Source organism: Panthera uncia (genome assembly GCF_023721935.1).
Source record: "Panthera uncia isolate 11264 chromosome C1 unlocalized genomic scaffold, Puncia_PCG_1.0 HiC_scaffold_4, whole genome shotgun sequence".
Lineage (NCBI taxonomy): Eukaryota > Metazoa > Chordata > Mammalia > Carnivora > Felidae > Panthera > Panthera uncia.
This window is the reverse complement of record NW_026057585.1, coordinates 96670899-96689631: the sequence shown is the minus strand read 5'-3', so window position 1 is coordinate 96689631 and position 18733 is coordinate 96670899. Positions and strand designations below refer to the sequence as shown.

The 18733-nt window shown below is 49.8% G+C and overlaps 1 protein-coding gene across 1 annotated transcript in view; it reads right to left on the bottom strand.

Annotated features, from left to right (window-relative positions):
* Positions 1-18733, bottom strand: part of MTOR (mechanistic target of rapamycin kinase) — a 132841-nt gene that overhangs the window by 37047 nt on the left and 77061 nt on the right. The window contains exons 29-30 of the mRNA XM_049618104.1: positions 6550-6625; positions 3648-3787 (exon numbers count right to left, since the gene is read on the bottom strand). Of these exons, the coding sequence (XP_049474061.1) occupies positions 3648-3787; positions 6550-6625 (216 nt within the window). The remainder of the gene's footprint in view (positions 1-3647; positions 3788-6549; positions 6626-18733) is intronic.

Sequence of the window (18733 nt, the reverse complement as noted above, 5' to 3'; positions counted from 1 at the left end):
CTAAAGTGAGAAGGGGGCTGGAAACGGTCTTGAGGAGGAAGAAACAGTACGGATGGACTTTGAAAGGGGGACAGAGTTTCAAAAAGTGGAAAAAGGAGCAGAGGAGGAAGTGGGTACACTTCAGGAAACTGAATCGACAAACACAGAGGAAACAAATTCTGTGGAGTTTGAAGAGCAAGGTTTGGCCAGAGCTCGGATTATGAGGTAAAGTTCACTGAGAAATGGGCTGGGGTCACGACACAAAAGACTTGGATGCTAGGCTGTGACACTTACATATAAATTCAAGGGCAAAATGGAGACGCTAAAACATTTTAGGAATTGATTGGTTAGAGTTGAATTTTAAGAATGTTTACACCTTGTTTTTTCTTTTTTTTTGATCTTTCTCTTAATAGCATGGTTGTATGATAACCAATTTGGAAGTGGAAAAAATTGTTTTTGAAATAATGTGGCTAGTTTTCAACATACTACTCTTGCTTTAGATCAGTACCGTCCAATAGAAGGTTTCTAGAGTGATGGAAATGTTCTCGATCTGCACTGTCCAATGCACCAGCCATCAGCTGAATGTGGCTGAGTACTTGAAATGTGACCAGTGTGACTTGAATCACTAATTTTATTTAATTTTAAATAGCCACACTTGGGCTAGTGGCTACAGCAGTTTTGGATACCTGTCGGACATGAAAAGCAAAAAAAACCTTAGTTGTACAAACTAATGAGGCAGATTTGATAGGCTATGCTTCCTCATTTATTGAGGTGGACGACTCATTAGGAGAATGCTAATTATGGAAATAAATAATAACATTTCAATCTCCCTAATAATGGTTAAACCGGACAAACCAATTTCAAGCAATTTTAGACTATTATCTGCATATATGTGATCCAATGCCTAAGGCTAAAATCATTGACATTAAATTTTCATGCAGTACAATTAGATCTTTTGTCTTAGGAATACAGTAATAACTTTATATTAAGAAGTAAAAATAGCCATCGTTTGCCAAAGAATATCTATAATTAGGTACAGAAAGGATGTGTAGTGGGAGAGCGTTCTGCGTTCTTCTCAGAAGACTTCCTTTGATTTTTCTCCAATAATATTCTTTAAACTGCCCAAGGTATTAACATTTCAGAACAATCTAAATTTGCCTATTTAGACAGACTGAGATTTCCTAATAATAACAAAATGGAATACCGTGAGGCCCTTGAGAAAACGAGACAGCACTTCAGGTAGTGACGGGAGAGTGGCTCACACGCGTTAAGTGAAAAAACAAGGTGCAAAGAGGCGTGCAGAATTCACCATCATAATGTACATGGTGCACCGACGCGGACCGTCAGCGGGAGTCTCCACGAGGACCCGGCCTCGGCGCCTGCGGGTCTGGGTGGCTGCGGGACGGGGAGAAGACTTGGTTTGCGCAGTTCCGTCACTGGTTTGTACTAGTGGATTCTGTACCACGGTGGATTTTACCTTTTCAAAAATACAATGCTTTAAAAATAAAAAATGATTACAAGAACGTAGAGTAAAAAAAAACAAAAAAACAAAAAAACAAAAACGTCCTTCAGGGACAGAGGCTGCCAATGCAGATCCAAATTCCAAATGCGAGAGTGCGGGCCTGTGGAACTTCCCCCAGACGGCTCCTTGGAGGCCTGGTTTCAGGGGAACCTTAGGCTTTGGGATGGTCTGACCTCTGAGGAGCTCTGGGGGTGTTCCGGCTTCCCTTTATGCTGGAAGCTGAAACCGTAATTTCTTCTGTCCTCCCTTCCGCACCTAATCCAAATCCTGTCAACACCGCCTCCTAAACACCTTGGGATCCAGCCCCCTCCCTCTCCCCCTTCTCCCCTTGGGCGGCCTCTGAACAGGCCCTTCCAACCCTTCTCTGGTCTCCCTTCGATCCACTCTCTCAATTTGCTCCGAAAGGTTCTGTGTATAATGCAAACCTGCCAGTCACGGCCCTCCAACTCCTCGGAGGGCCGGTCAGTAGCCTTAACTCCTCACGTGGTATACACCCCACGCCACCTGGCCCCGGGCGACCTCTTCTGCCTCCCCTGTTACCTCTCCACATGACACTTGACCCTCCGAGCCACACTGAACTTTCAGAACACTGAACATACTGTGTTCACTCCTCACTACACACGTTCAAGTTAGGTATCACTTCCTCCTGGAAGCCTTCCAAACGCTTCTACGCCTGGATTGGGGGCCCTTCTATTTCCCACAGCCCCCTGCACTTCCTCTTTATTACTGTATTCACTCTGTACTACTGTGGCCCAGTTACCTGGCCTGTGAGCTCTGGGAAGGCAGGGGCTGTGTCGCCTGGTTCGCTGCTGCGTCCTTGGGACCTGGCACGGACACTGGCCACGAAGAGGTGCTCAGTAATTACTGGCTGAATGGGTACATAGGGGCCCTCCGGTCTCCTGTCTCAGAGAAAGTCTGGATAATCCACTCGTGGGGAAGCAGCATGGCATTTCAACTATTTAAAACTATTGTTACAGTATTTCAGCATTGTGACGCCTGGGGGGCTCAGCCGGTTCAGTGCCCGACTCTTGATTTCGGCTCAGGTTGTGATCTCACGGTTCGTGAGGTTGAGCACCGCGTCGGACTCTGTGCTGAGAGTGCGGAGCCTGCTTGGGATTCTCTCTCTCTCTCCCTCTCTCAAAATAAAAATTAAACATTAAAAAAATAGCATCTCACCACTGTACTGTGGCCTTTTGTTCCAACTATTTAAAAAAACTGCACACAGGGACGCCTGGGTGGCTCAGCCGGTTGAGCGTCCGGCTTCGGCTCAGGTCATGATCTCACGGTTCATGGGTTCGAGCCCCGCATCGGGCTCTGTGCTGACAGCTCAGAGCCTGGAGCCTGCTTTGGATTCTGTGTCTCCCTCTCTCTCTGCTCCTCCCCCGCTCATGCTCTGTCTCTCTCTCTCTCTCTCCTTCAAAAATGAATAAAAACATTAAAAAAAATTTTTTTTTAAACCTGCACTAGATGCTGGGAAACAGAATAGGGACCATTTTCCCTTCAATGTCCCCCCAAAAATCCCCAGACCAAGACCTCGGCAAGTGTTTGCAGCTAAACTCCCCATTCCCCTTCAGTGTCCCCCAGTCTTAGTCCTCCCTTCAGGGGGGAGGGCAAGGCCATCCTGCTCCCTCCGGTGGTTAAAGTCGTCTGCTCAGACCACCGTCACTGTACTCTCTGGCCTTAATGACTATCTGCTATATGCTTGTCTCACGAGCCTCCTGATGGAGGGAGGCCTTATTTTCTGTGCTTCTTTTATGTCTGGGGCCTGGCAGAGTGCCGGGCACGTAGTAAGCGTTCAATATAGATGAAGCATCTGAAGAGGGCGGTAACTTGTTCTTCTCTCCCAAAATCATTAGCAAGAACTAATAAAGAAAAGGCTGCACAGTAAGAACGTGAGGTCTGCATAGTCAAGGTCAAGAGGCAGACGGGAAGGAACAGGTGTAGATCCTAGCAGCTCACCCAAGCCCGCCCTGTCCTCGAGGACTTACAAAGTCTAGGTCTGAAAAAAAACCTCCAAACACCCAAGGTCTAGATGATCCCCGGGAAGATGCCCAGTGAAACAAAGAGGAGTGTCTTGGGTGAGAACTCTGCGTGGGGGAAGCCCTCCAAATCCGAAACCCCAGAGAGGACGTCCCCGGCGGCTCACCATTCCCCCAAGGCCTCGAGGCAGCGCATGCGACCCAGCATGAGCTCTGGGTCGTCCTTGTTGGTGTCCATCTTCTTGTCGTAGGCCACGAGCGCATCTTCCCACTCGTGCAGCTTCTCGTACCAGGTGGCCTGGATCTCCTGCCAGGTGGGAAAGAGAGAAGACTGCTGTGCGCATGGAGAGCTGGAGAGCAAATTAAAATTGCACGTTTTAAACCCCACGCTGCCTTTCTTAAGGTGCTAGATGCTTCCCCTGTCACCGTATGTCCTGGCTTTGGTGGAAAAGAACTTCAGCATATCTGGAGGCAGCTTGGGTGGCGGTGCGAACACAGGTGCCTTGGCACACTGATGGAGTGACCCTGTGATAACCTGACAGCAGATGGCGGGCCATGTCCCCGTGCCCCGTCACGTCCTGCCCAGACGCAGGGGCCACCAGAGCCCCGGCAGGTGGGGATGCGATGACAGGGGAGATCCTTTGGGACAGCAGGAGGCCCCGACCAGAGCTCCTGCAAGGATGCCAAGGCCTCGGTCCGCTGGAGTGCGGGCCGCGGGCCACCGGACCGGGAGCTGCTTTCCTGATGGGGCCGGAAAGACCAGGCATATTTGCACATTTGCTGGAGGAAAATAACTCGAATTTTTAAAAGCTCCTGATTCTCTGCATTTCTTAATGCGTTTTTAAACTTTCAGGAAATACTGATTTAAAATACGATAGAGCGCCACCACTTAAAATTCTTTGGAAAACCTTTCCTCCCTTCTTCGACTCCTGCATCCAATGTTCCCTCCTGCTCAGCGCCTGGCAGGTCTGCCAGTGTCGGGGGCCAGAGGATGGTTTCCATTACCCGGGCAGATGGTGCGCCACGCTGAAATTCAGCGCTGGCCACGTGAGGAAGAGGGGCCACAGGCTAAAAGGGGCAGACTCCGGCTCTCCAAATGGTCAGGGGACAGACCGCTTCCCGAGATGTCTTTGCCTGCAGCACCCCCCCCCCCCCCCACCTCAGTCTGTCTTCTGGAGTTCTTCCACTACTCTGCTAAGCTCTCTGAAAGGACCTTTTCTTCTCGAACCTCCGTAAGGAGGTCATTTCTATTTTCAGTCGTTAACTCGTGCCGACTTCCCCTCGGCGGCTCTTGGCACAGCCGATCCCCTCGGCCGCCCCTGCACGAATTCCGCTGCCCGGCAGCCCTCTGCCCTGTGTCGGTGCACAGGAGGGTTCACCCAAACCGGCCTGTCTGGCTCTGCAGAAGGGAAAACTACTTAAACTTCATTTTCCGAGGCTGTTTAGAAGAATATGAGAGCGAAAACTTAGAAGCGTGGCTGTAAAGACAGCGTTAAAATGAAAAACGCTAAAATTGGGAAGTAAATGATTTCTACCCCAGCGGGAAAGAGGAAGGGGGCCGGTGACCAGCGGATGGCACACGCTAGGCGCAGCCAAGCAGAAAGCAGAGGCAGCGGCATATGGAGCAGGTCAGGCAGGGGGCAGGATATTTTGAATTGCAATAGATTGCAGAAACTATAAGGTTTAAGCAATGAATCACACGAAATTCTCATGAGATTGCTGTTACATAAATTGTGCTGAGAAAGCGCAGGTTCTGCCAAGAAAAGCCAAACCATTGTCAGGCTTAATACGCTTCAGCTCCCTAAATAGAACAGAAAATCCACCACGGGTTTAGCAACAATCCTGGACCTAATGGCCACCTTTAGAACCTGGAGACAGAGGAACTTGCACTTAAGGCTGGCGCTCTGAGCCGCTGGGCATTAGCTAGCTGCTGGCAGGTCACCCGAATGCCAGATGGTCATGGGAGCTCCGTTTCTATCGCCCTTACTGCAGCCCAAGCTCTAGGGAGAGCAAAGGAGGAGAATGCATGTCTTTAAGAGACTACGTGAAGCGCCCCCTCTGCAATCAAGGATTGAGGCAAAGGTGGAGACGTAGTCCCTTCTGCCCTGTCATCTGGACAGATGCTGTCTTGGTCTAGTTACAAATAGGTGCTCAAGATGGCAAAATACTCCCTGGAAAGTTCCAGTCCAGTTGACTAGCCCCTGTGTGAGGCAAAAGCCTATGAAGCGGCCATGGATTTCTTCACTCTAACACACTGGGCTCTTGATTACGGCAAACCTGAGTAAGTGACCCACGCGACTAACAAAAGGTTCCTCATCAAATGCACGGACCCAGAACATCTTGACCTTCCCGGAAGTCAATGCCGAGTTGATTAAGTCAATGCTTTATATATGGTTAGGTAGTTACCAAAGCACCCTCCCCGGACCACAGAGGGTAAGGGAAACATTTTAATATTGATAAGGCAAAGATGGCAGGAGAGAAGAAGCTATGTGAGCAATAATGAAGTGCAACAATTCCTTAACAGGAGGTATAAATTATAGTACATTTTTTTCTGGAGCACTGGCCATGGTTTCTTCTGAGGTATGTCCTGAGCGTTAATCGTGGGCCGGTGGCGATGCCAGCCGCCACAGATGACACAAAATAACTCAGGTCAGGGTTAAATGGATGATGCCAGACTGCCTGGGTTCAAGTCCCGGCTCGGCCAGTGATTCGCTGTCAGATCAGGTGAGGTTGCTGTTCTGCTGGGACCACCGGCTCCCTTCCTGTAGGATGGGGTCACGATTGCACCTCTACTCATCGGGCTGTCGTGAGGACCGAATGAGATGGTGTACATAAAGTACGCAGCGAAGGGTCGGGCACGTGCCAAGAGTCTGATGCACACCAGCTATTACTATTTATCAGGTTCCGTCCTCCTGACCTATATTCAATTGGAATGTAATCCATACAGCCTCTCTCTCCTTCATCCTTACGGTACAGCAAAGTCAGATGTCAGCAATTGGGAAAAGAACAGGAAAGTAACTTTCTCCAGGGGGTGGCTGAGTGCCTCCCTAGCCAGGTCTCTGCACTTACCAGCTCTCCGAAGTGTTTCATGGCATATTCTAATACCCCGGCAGCTGCCTCTGGCTGTTGTAGCTTATTATTAATGCTGGGGAGACAAAAGGAAGAGGGGGTTACACTCAACATGTCAGAGAGTGGGAGGCGTGGGGGTCGTGGCGGGTAGATGGCTCACCAGCCCACCGGAGACCGTGTCTTGCAGAGAAGGTGACTGTCTGTTACCACCCAGCAAGCTCAGTCTGAATGACTTCTTCTAAGGAATGATTTCATCTCGACCCCACACTCCTGGTTTTGAGGGGGCAGCGTCTGGTAGACAGGAAGCCTCACCGGCTCTGGGGCCCTTTCTCCAACCAGCACGGACTGGCTTCCTCTCAGATACTGTCAGTCAGGCACCTTGTGTCTGTTTTCTAAAAACTAGAAGCCCTGGGTCCGTATTTGGCCCTGTCATTGAACACGACCAGATGAGGTCCCTCTGAACTTTGAACTCTTACTTCCGCTCATCAGGTGCCTCCAGGAATCAGAATGATCAAAGTCGATAAAAACCATCAGGCTCTGTGGGTGACACAGAAGTGGCACGGAGGCTGGGTCATCCACGTTAATGACAGAGCACCCCAGGGACTGTGGCTGTGCAACCATCTTGACTGCTCCCCCGATAGCCCATTTCCTTCCAAGATGGATGCTTCCTTAGTTCCTCTTCGAGGACCACCCCCTCCCTCTTCAGTGGGCAGCCAGGGACCTCATCCAGGGTCACATGCCTGGCGGAACGATGCTTTTCACTAACGACACGCTACTCTGCTGTCATCTGTGGGCAACATGTGGCCACTGGGACCGACTGGGGGACTGTAACGTATTAGGACAACTAGGCGGTAGGCTGGCGGTGGGTGCCTGGCGCTGGCTAACCAGGGAGGCTGTAGAGAGGCCCCGGAAGTTGGACAGCAGCAGGGCCGAGACCCTTGTTCCGACGGTAACACACACGAAAGGGGAAACGGAAACTAAGCCAACCCTGAACGTAAGCTGGAGTTACAGAAGGACGGGAACAAGGGACGAAACAGGCCTGAGAAACTCATAGGACAGCAGTTTCTTTATCTGTTCACAGGTGGGGAGCAAACGATGTCAGTCCAACTTGGGAGTCTAGACTGTTTAATGAGCAAGGGATCCAGTTTATTGCCCTAAGTACAAACTGTCTACTTGACTAGAATTAATTTTTAAGTGGTTTTGGGAAACTCCAGGATTTGGGTGGAATGTGGTAATAATATGGCAAGAGATTGCTGGTATAAATATTATTTTTAAAAATTCAAATTCCACCACATTTATTCCAATAAAACCAAGAGGGAACTGCCCACAATCTGTCAAACTAGAGAAGTTAACATTTGTGAAAGTAATAATCTAATGCCTCATGTTTACAAAGCACATTTCAAATGATCTTTCCAACCTATCACTGCTTTAACCTCATGCATCCCTGAGAGAGTGGAAAGGAAAGGTATTACCAGTCTTGTTTCACTCCTGGGGAGACTCAGGCCTGAAAGGGTAGCAATGTTCCCCGAGGCCCACAATGAATGGGGAGAGTCTCCATATGATCTGAAGCAATTTTATGACTCTCCTTTGTTAAGGTGAGGATGGGGAGGGGGGAGGGGGGCCGCTTTGGATTTGGAGTCAGAGAGCTTGGGTTTCCATTTCTGGAGGTCCAATCCTGCCACATATAAGCTATACGACCATAAGCAAGTTCCCTTTTTTGAGTTTTAAGCTTCTCATCTATAAAATGGGCCTAATACCACTCCTTTCAAGCTTCCTCAGGGAACAAAATGAAATAATGGGTATGAAATTACTAAGCAGATCCTGGTAAATGCTCCTTCCCTCATTTGGTTTTGTCTAAGAATAAAGGTTGCTAGAAACGTAGCTGTATGCTTGTGTACAGAAAAAACACTCATCTAAGGTTGAGACTCGAGCCAGCACTAAGAAATCATCAACTCATCCTGAAGACAACTATTTGAGTAGGGTGCCCAGGCTCTAGGCCCTGCAACTGGAGGGGAGAGTCACATACAGATGTCTCTCTCCTTTATTTACAGCAGACAGGTGACCTCAGGTGGCATCTACTGGGCAGACCCACCGGCACTTCTGTGCTGCTCCTAAGCAATGAGCCAGAAGGTTCTCCATATAAGTCAGTCCACTGCAGGACTCAGAAACATTCAAAGAGAAGCAATAACACCATGGTTTCTTTCCAGAAGTCCTATGAGATTTAAAAAAAAAAAAAAAAAATTGTGTATATATGAATGTATGTATATATTTACTTAAATAATTTTTTAAAGTTTATTTACTTAGTTTGAGAGAGCAGAAAGAGAGTGAGAGTGGGTCAGGAGCAGAGAGAGAGGGGAGAGAGAATCCCAGGCAGGCTCCATGCTGTCAGCACACAGCCTGACTCGGGGCTTGATCTCATGAACTATGAGATCATGCGTGACCTGGGCCGAAATCAAGCGATGGCTGCTCAACTGACTGAGCTACTCAGTGCCCCTGTTTATTTTTTTTTAAGTAAGCTCTATGCCCAATGTGGGGCTTGAACTCACCACCCCAAGATCAAGAGTCACATACTCTACCAACGGAGCCAGCCAGGCACCCCATGTGAGTTTTTCTAATGAGCTCACTCACACAGGGTTAGGTGAATTTTATTAATATCACTCTTAGCTGTATCCATACAGCTTTGTGATTACCTAGTTCCCCGAACCCAAACACAGATTTTGGAAGCTTAAGAAGACATGGAAAAAAAAAAAAAAAGCCAATGTATCTTCTATAATGAAACATGTAATATGCCATATGTAAATACATATAATTACATAGTCTGTATATTCTTTTTGGTTCCAGTGTGGATTCTGGGATGACCGTGGCAGAGATATTAACTACTCTGGTGAGGAAGACAATGTGTTCCTTGCCTAAAGCAAAAGAAGTTAACTCTAAGAATCACACATAAAAATCCAGGAGTTCCAATAAATGCCTTCCGATCTTGTGTTCTGGAGCATATGCTATTTTCAAGAGCAAATTACAAACATTGCCAAAGTTTGCCTCACTTGGGACAAAGCCAACACAAAAACGGAAGCAAGCAAAAGCCTCTTCCCACCCCATTCTCCCACTCATTATGCCTAAAAAGGAAAGCTTTACAACAAGCTGATCAAAATCAGGAAATTAATGACTAGGAACCAGAGGAGAAATACAAATTTTACCTTAATATTGCTATGGCTTTGATATCCCTCATCAAAGGAGAGACTGACTTAGCTTTGCAAATTAAAAACAAAACAACCCCCCCCCCCCCCCAAAACTCATCGTATGCCCCCTACTCCTTCAAGGGAAAGTCCAAATAAGTCCCCTACCTGCAGAATACAGACAGAGGTGCTGGGCTCCCTTGGGGGAACCACCGAGCAGGACTTTAGAACCTGCCAGAAAACTGGGGGTTGTACCTTGAGATTCTGTCCAACAGTAAGGATGATCACTGAAAAATTACAGCTTTGACTAGATGGACTAAAACACAGCCATGAAAAATAACCGGGGTCAGCCTGAGGAAAGGGTCCCTTATTAAATCCTTGGTCTCTGGATTGAGGACCTGAAGGAAAGGAGGAGACTGTGCGCACCTACGGGCGACCGTTCAGAGTAAACATTTTGAGTTGGCCGGCCGCTATCCCCATTTATTCTTTTCTCCTCCCTGTTCCCTCTTTATTTTCCTGACTACGCTTCCCTCTTCTTTCCTTCCATGGAGTCTTCCGCGCACGCTACGAGGCTGCTGGAGAATGCAGCTGTGGACGCGGAGAGGAGGTTCTGGTGAGGGAAGGAAACAAAACTCTTGGTGATACAAGAGTCTGTCATCTTGTTTGGGACCTTAATTTTTTCTCCTTCCGCCATGACTTCTGGCATTCCACTGCGGGAGGCAACGTATCAGAACAACAACAAAAAGAGACCTAAATTTACCGAGCGCTTACCGTATGTACGAGCCACGGGGCTTACTGCTTTTATGTGTTGTCTCATGAAGTAGGCACTAATATTAATATTCCCATTTTATACATGAACAAGCTGTGGCCCAGGTCACAGGCTCCCGTACCATTAAAAATGATCTTAAAAAATTGTTTTTTAATGTTTATTTATTTTTGAGACAGAGAGAGACAGACCATGAGTAGGGGAGGGGCGGGGAGAGGGGGAGACACAGAATCTGCAACAGGCTCCAGGCTCCGAGCTGTCGGCAGAGCACCCGATGCGGGGCTTGAACTCACCGACCGTGAGATCGTGACCTGAGCTGAAGCTGGACGCTTAACCAACTGAGCCACCCAGATGCCCCTAAAAAGGATCTTAAGTTGGGGCCTTAAGATGGCTCAGTCGGTTGAGCGGCTGACTCTTGATTTCGGCTCAGGTCACGCATGATCTCACAGTTCACGAGATCAAGCCCCGAGTTGGGCTCTGACTGACCGCACGGAGCCTGCCCGGGATTCTCGCTCTCCTCTCTCTCTGCTCCTCCTTGCCTGCATGCATGTGCTTTCTCTCAAAATAAGTAAACTTAAAAAAAATTTAAAAAATAAAGAGCATCTTAATTAATAACTAAGAGTGCACTGTAGCTCTGCAACGGGAGGGACAGCGCCTCAGCCTTCCCCTCTTGGATCAGCAGGCGTGCATAAATGCTTGTACAAGGAAGGAAAGCAAGCACCGGGTGGGGGGTGCTCCCTATAACCCGCCACGCGGGAGAAAGCGGCCCTACCAAGCTTTCGTTTTAATTTCCTCATGGACGCTGTGGCTGACCGCCCCTCTGACCCCGAAGCTCCCATCCCGTCTCTTTCCTTTCAGAAGCTGCGGGTATGCCTTGACGCTTCCCGACAAAACAGCGAGCCAGGTCGCCACCATGGGCTTTTCCAAGGCAGCGTGTCCAAGGCTGCTGGGCTTACAGACACAGCCCAGGCTACAAAGTGTGGGCTGCCTAAGTCTCTGTAGTCAAGTGCCCAGTCTCCTGCCTACTTGGGTGACACAGGGCTGTCCTCTGAAACAGTCCCCTTTAAAAAAAAATGTTTTTTTAAAATGTTTATTTATTTTTGACAGAGAGAGACAGAGCATGGGCAGGTCGGGGGGCAGAGGGAAAGGGAGACACAGAATCCAAAGCAGGCTCCGGGCTCCGAGCTGTCAGCACAGAGCCCGATGCAGGGCCCGAACTCACAGACTGTGAGATCATGACCTGAGCCAAAGTCGGGATGCTCAACCGACTGAGCCACCCAGGCGCCCTGAAATAGTCCCCTTTTAATAAAACTCAGATGTGGTTTTATGAGACTGAAGGGAGAGGCTCTATGTTTGGCTCATGGGGAGAAATCACCTTCACTCAAAGCCCCCTTAATGAGGAACTCTTGTTTCATGGGGCAGCTGGGAGTTTTCTATCGTCCGTTCTATAAACGCTCCCTTGTGTGCCCCTCAGTCGCTCCGTGTTACTGCTGGAGGCTTAAAAGGGCAAACCGTTCCAAACCCCACAACAAAGAAGCGCTTAACGACACAAACCAGACCCCACGGACATCAGTCCAGGTGACAAGATCTGACCACAAACAAGCTGAGAGAGGTGGAGGTTCGGCAGCAACGTGCCCACGAGAACAGTGCAGAAGGACAGGCTGACGAATTTCCTGTCTCCTCTCGACAGGGGCTGAGGCCACAAGAACACAGAGCTTTGCCAGCTGGTGGAGGCCCAATCGGCAGGGGTCTGTCTGCATTCTGCTCTGTCTTCCAGTGGGAGCAGCCGGTTGAGATCTTACAGGCACGAATCTACAGGGCAAACAGAAATGCCCTGTCCACGTGATCATCCCGGAGCCCACAACCGAACCTGGCGTTAGAAAGCCCGTGAAGAGACAGACAAGAAGACAGCAAGGTAGGACAGCAGGAGGGGGAGAGGCCATTCTACCGACATTCACTTTCACTCATTCCCCACCCCAAGACTTAATTTTTATTAAGGGAAGTGGAGTTGAGAGCTAGAAACTGGGAAAATTCTTGGCAATTGAGGGAGACACTTTCTAGAGTTGCGCCGAATTAACAAATAAGGACGAGACAAGGCCTCCATGCCTTCCGTGGCAAACACCTTAAACCATGTATCTTCTCTCCCTGCTATCTGAGAATTCTTCTCCAGAAGCAGGGGAAGCGGGTCAGGTGGGCCAGTGGCTCAGATGTGAAGGAGATTCTCTCACCGCCTCGGCAGATGCCCCGTCAAGAACGATGGCGAAAGAGCCAGTGCTGGCGGGAGGGCCTGCTTACTTCTCCACGGCTCTCCCTCTCGAGCTTCTCCTCAGTGCTTTTCCCGTGCAGGTGATGACCAGCCCCACGAGGATGAAACTGACCGAAAGGGTCAGTCACTAAGTCACTAGCTGCTCGGGGTCTTAATGCTGACCCACAGCATAGCAGTAAGACGGTCTCTGGCTTGGCATCCAAATGCCACTCCTACCACCTGAAGAATCCTCAAAGGGTTTGGCTCGTGGGAAGAAATCCCAAAGTGTTCTCAAAGTCATTGCTCCCCATGCTTCTGGATTGATGTCAAATCCCAAGTGGCTTGGCCTGATAACTAATTCCTTCTGGGATGACTCCTTTGGTTATTGACCTCATCTCTTAGCCTCGTTGCCTCAGCGACCTTCAGGCTATTAAGAACAAAGCCCGAGGGGCGTCTGGGTGGCTCAGTCGGTTGGTCGTCTGACTTCGGCTCAGGTCATGATCTCAAAGTTCGTGGGTTCGAGCCCCGTATCGGGCTCTGTGCCGACAGCTCAGAGCCTGGAGCCTGCTTCGGATTCTGTGTCTCCCTCCCTCTCTGCACCTCCCCTGCTTGTCCTCTCTCTATATCTATCTCAAAAATAGACATTTAAAAAAAAAATTAAGAAAAAAAAGGACGCAGCCCAAGCCTGTTGGAAAGTCAGTCAAATAAGGAGCATCTGTGGTCACATCTGGGGGACCGCTTAGGCTTTCCTAGCGCTCCCATCAGGAATTTAGGAGAACGTTATGCACTCGCTTCCCAAATGGCTCCGGGCCTTCTTTCTCCTGTCTATTTCTAGTGCAGACCACAGTCTGTGTTTTATTTGGTGCCCAGTCAAGTAAGAATTCTCTGAATTCCCTTAGCGCCAGGCTGCGGACACATGCAACACAGCTGACTGGGGACCTTGGCAGGTCCGACCGAGGAGCTCCTGACCAGCCAAGATGAGGCCAAAGGGGACGTGGCTTTGCATCCTTACCACCTACATCGAGCAGTCCCTCCTGCTTCTCTTGTAGAGGCAGAGCTGCTTCAGACCATTCCCTGTCCCTTCTCCCAGCACCGAGGCTTAGCTCTGTGTGCCAAGCGTGATCCCCGCACAGAGCCAGGGAGATCTGCGGCCGGCCGGGCCCCGTGTCTTCATCGGGCAGTTCCCCCGGGACTCTGGGAGCAGCAGGGTAGACTGGGGAACCCAAGGGTGTGGCAGCCTCTTTCTGAAGAGGGTAAGTGAAGACAGAAGTCCACGTGAGGGCATCTGAACTGCGACATGGACAAAGGCCGTGAGGACGATTTAAACTCAGGCAGCAGGAAAACGCAGGCAGGCTGGTTGGCCTCCGTCGCCCATGGACAGCTAGGTCAGGTGATGACGATAGCACCTGTGGCTCTGTTAGGGTCAAACTTCCCTTTTCTGCTCTAGGAACTCAGGAAAAGTCACTTTAGTCCTTTTTTACATATTCACAGACAGGAGGCTGGCCTCATTAGAAGGTTTCAAAGCTGGGACATTCGGTGTCCCTGGTGTTCTAGGGCACCTGAGGCATCCAGATGAAAAAGATTTGATGCGGAAGAAGCGGCCTGCCTTGGACAGTCAATGGGTTCCCGACGTCTCATTCCAGAGTGGCTTAAGGGGAAAGAGCTCGTACTTGGTCTCCACCCTTTCCTTCGGTCACAGTTTAAACGGCGTGTCGGTCACGATACTTGGAGGACATGCTAACCCTGCATTTGAGAAAGTGGGAGATGTCAAGAGGAAAAAAGAACACCAACAGCTGTGTGAGGGACAGATTAGGGACAGGGGAGACAAAAAATCCTATCTTTCCAAGATTGGAGAGGGGAGGTGTATCTTCTGGTTAAACTCCACTGCAATTCAACCACTTTTCAAAATACTGTTTTCACCTACGCATATTCTATATAAACAGGTATGTGTTCTATACACAGCAGTGAGCAGATCATTCGTACAATTTCGTATGTTGCTTTTGCACGTAGCACAGGTATTTCCCACTCGATCCAGTCTTGGCAATTACTTTTAAACAGCTCCACCATTTCGTCCTGCCTGTGGCTCCCAGGCCTGCGATCGGTCTCACGGGTGCACGCTCTTGGCTGGTGGGCGGGCAGCACTCGCGTTAGATTCCCGACCTGCAGGCACGCTGCTCAGGAGCACACATTCGGCGCTCTCGCACGCGCAGTAAGCGATCTGTCCGGCAGAAGTCTGCAAGGCCCGCTCTGGGAATCCAAGCCCCGAAGATGAAGACAGCGCTCAGCGACAAGCCCGGAAGGCTGTCCCATTTGACACGTCACCTCCAGGCAGCCCCTGGCTGGACGCGGGGCCCAGGTGCCCTAGCACAACCCGGCATAAGGCACGGAGAGGCCGCAGAGCCCCGGAGTGTCAAAGCGCACGATTTGTGCCAGCCGGGTTTCCAACCCAGGGGCCTGTCAGAGGCGCGCTGTAAAAATGATGAATGGCTGTCACATTTCCAAGGCTCCGGCTGATTTAGGGAGCCATTGGCAGACACATCACTCCCAGCATGTCAGCCAGTTAATTACTTCCAACTTTATCTTTCTTGTCAACACTTCTTGACAAATTGGCCATTATCTTTTTATTCTACAACAACGAGCACTGCTCCTTTTCTGGTGATGCCTGGAGGTTTTTCTCCTTTCCGCTTCTTCGTACCCAGAGTGGATTGAAGAGCTCTGAGAGAGCCGATTAGAAAGAGGAGCTGTCAGGAAGAGGACAAAAGCGGCGAGGGCTGCTAGAGTGAACCCAAGGCTCATGATCAAATGTCTTCACTCAAACCAGAGTTGATGTTTTGGGTAAAATACTGATTTCCTGGCTTCCCGATGTCCGGGAGCTCTGCCTCAGTCTCTCGCGGGGACGAAGTTGGGACACAGAAAGGTAAATGAGCTGGCGTCTGCTGATCTGGCAGTGCTGAGCTCTTCTCCCCACCTAACTGGGAACGCGGACGTGAGGTGGCCCTCCGCTCCCCTGAGAGGCCACATTGTAGAAACACCGATGCCCATTCTGGAGTCAGGGAAGAGGGAAAAATAAACCTACTTCTTGGTAAGGCCAAGCCAGTAGAAGATGAGCATGACACGCTATAAACGGGCCACCGAGATTCAAAGTCTATGAGACGACCAAAAGTATTTGGAGAGACCAACGGTGTCACCACCAATACGTTTCGCCATCACTGCACGGACGTTGTCAGGGGTGGCCATGGGGCAGAACCCAACCCCTACTGTACTCCACCAGTTGTAAGACACACAATTTAACATCTCTGAATCATGATATGGCATATAATTCAAGGTTTGAGAGCGCTGTGACGTGGTTTAGTTGCCAGCAGTAACCCCCGCCCCGCCCCGCCCCAGAAGTACATAAAAATCAGAAGCAGCGTCTCTAACTCACCATTTACTGGTCCCATTAAATCTCGAGGGGTTCCGGCGGGTGAGCTACGTACAGTGGAAGGGCAGACATTTACTACCGAACTACCGCGAGCTTCTCCCTTTGGGATGGTCTTGGGCTGCAGTGAAAGACCCTGTGTCCTTTTGGTTCAGCTTTAGGGGAAACCCCGGGATTCTTCCCTTCGTACGGCTCCCTGCGGACGGCTGGCTTTCTACACTGACAGGCAGCTTCCCTGGGGTTTCTGAGGTGCTCTATAAAGACAAGCTGTCGTCCAGTGAACCTGCAGAAAGTCTTCAGAACAGCCAGAGATACATTTATGCTCTCCTGGCGACTGGCGACCTGACCTCTTGGGTAGGGCTGGATGTTAAGAGGGCACTAAAGAAAAAGATGGGCCCGGGAAGATACAATCTGCGTTTGTGCTCTGGCTGCACGGGGGTTTCCTCTGTTCATCCGCTCTCTCCTGTGTGGAGCTGCCCTACAAGGGGTACAGATTCCTAGAGGCACATTGCACTTTTGAAGTCAGCATGAGCCCAGAGGTTTGGAATGTGTTTTTGTCGAGAAGCGAGGAGCTTTGAGCAAATCCTCACCCCTCTGGCCGGAGTGCTTTTTCTTCCAGCAGAGGTAGGGGAAAAGAACACGACTCTGTACCTTTTCTAGAAGCCAGGAAACGACTGTGGAAGCAGGACTCATACTTCCAAGCAACACAGCGGTGACACCCTGGGAACATGTGTTTAGAATTAAGACAGAGAGGGTTTTATTCACCCCTCTAGCCCCTCGCCGGTAAACGGCAAAGCGCAGTCACGCTTGCCATTAATTGGTTGCTCAGGCACAAGTGGCACAATTTCTCGAACGTTCTCAAAGAATTACAGTCCCCTTTTCCCATCAGTGCTGCCTACGTCAGGGCGGCAGAGGTCCGGCCCGAAGGGAAGCTCTGGGGATGCCAGGGTACCTGGGTACGAACGTGTGATCCTATCCTGCGCTTCTGACGGGGTCTTGTCTCCGGCTGAGAGTGACTTTCTGCTACTGCAACGTAATGGGTATTTCATCCCCTTTTGGGGACAGCAAGATCTGTCAGGTTACTGGATAAGTTCTGGTGAACACAGCTCCCCCGAGATGTGGCTGTTTTTACGGGGACGTGCGACTTCATTCTGCCTTCGATGTCAGCTGTTGCGTGTGGCCCCTCAGGCCACGGTGATGGTGAACAAACAGGCTGATGCAGGCAGAAGCGATCAGATAGGCCATTTACCCAGGCCTCTGGAATAAAGTGGAGCGGGACAAAACCTTGCTCCAAATGCTCTGTGGTCCTTCTGTTGGTCTTCATACGTAAAGAAAGAGGAGGGAGACACAAATGGATGGTTTCCAGGGAGACAAAGGGATTGCACAGTGAGGATGCTGCCCCCAGTTATTGATTAAAATACAAGGTTGAGCCAGATGATCTCAGTGTTTTCAGTTCCCACTTCCTTTGATTCTGTGTCTAAGACCTACAGAAGGAAAATGGACTCCGAGCAGGACAGAACGCAGGGGCCAACGATGAAGACCTTGCGGTGGCAAAGTACCGCCAATGACCATGGATAGAGACTCTGAGTCTCCACAACAGATGTTTTAGGCGAAGAGAACCTTCTGCTGGGGATTCATTCTTTCACTTGACGAGTTCCAAATAAGGAGCTCTTTGGTCTCAGTCTGGTGCCAAGAGATAGATGTTAGAGCTACCGTGGTAAATACGACAGACGAGGTCTTTGCTTTTGCAGAGCTAACGGGCTGGTGAAATAGATACACACAAAAAAAACGAAAACAAAAACCAAAACAAACAAACCAAAAAACCCTGAAATGAATGCTGTGAAGGTAAACACCAAGAAGAAAACAGAGAGCCTAGATGGAGACTAACGTCGGGGGGTGGGGGGGGGCGCTTAGTGTAGACTCGGAAGGGCAGGGAGGGCTTTTCTGATGAGACGATAACTGCATACCTAACCAGTAATACTTGATATTTGCTGGACATTGACTATGTGTCCGTCACTAACCTGTATCATGTGCTCTATCGATTTTTGAATCAACTTCCTAGTTGAAGTGTAACACACATACAGAAAGGTGCACACAGTGTGCAGCTTGAGAAATCGCGGAGTGAAGATACCCTTGTAAATACCACCCAGAGCGAGAACCAGAACACAACACGCTGCCAGCGTCCCAGAAACACTGAGCCTTCTCCTGACCGCGGCTCCCCTCCTCATCTCTAGAGGCAACGACTGTCTGACCTCTGACGCAACTGGTTAGTTTTGCCGGGGTTTTTTTTTTTTTTGCAAAACTAGTTTAGTTATTTACATCAAAAGAGACAGAGAGAGCACGAGCAGAGGAGGGGCACAGAGAGAGAGGGAGAGAGAGAGAGAGAGAATCCCAGGCAGCTTCTGCGCTGTCAGTGCAGAGCCTGATGTGGGGCTTGAACTCACGAAACTGTAAGATCATGACCTAAGCCAAGATCAAGAGTCGGACGCTTAACTGACTGAGCCACCCAGGCGCCCCACAGTTTTGCCATGTTTTGAACCTCGCCTGATGCTCAACACGATGTCTGGGACATACGTCCG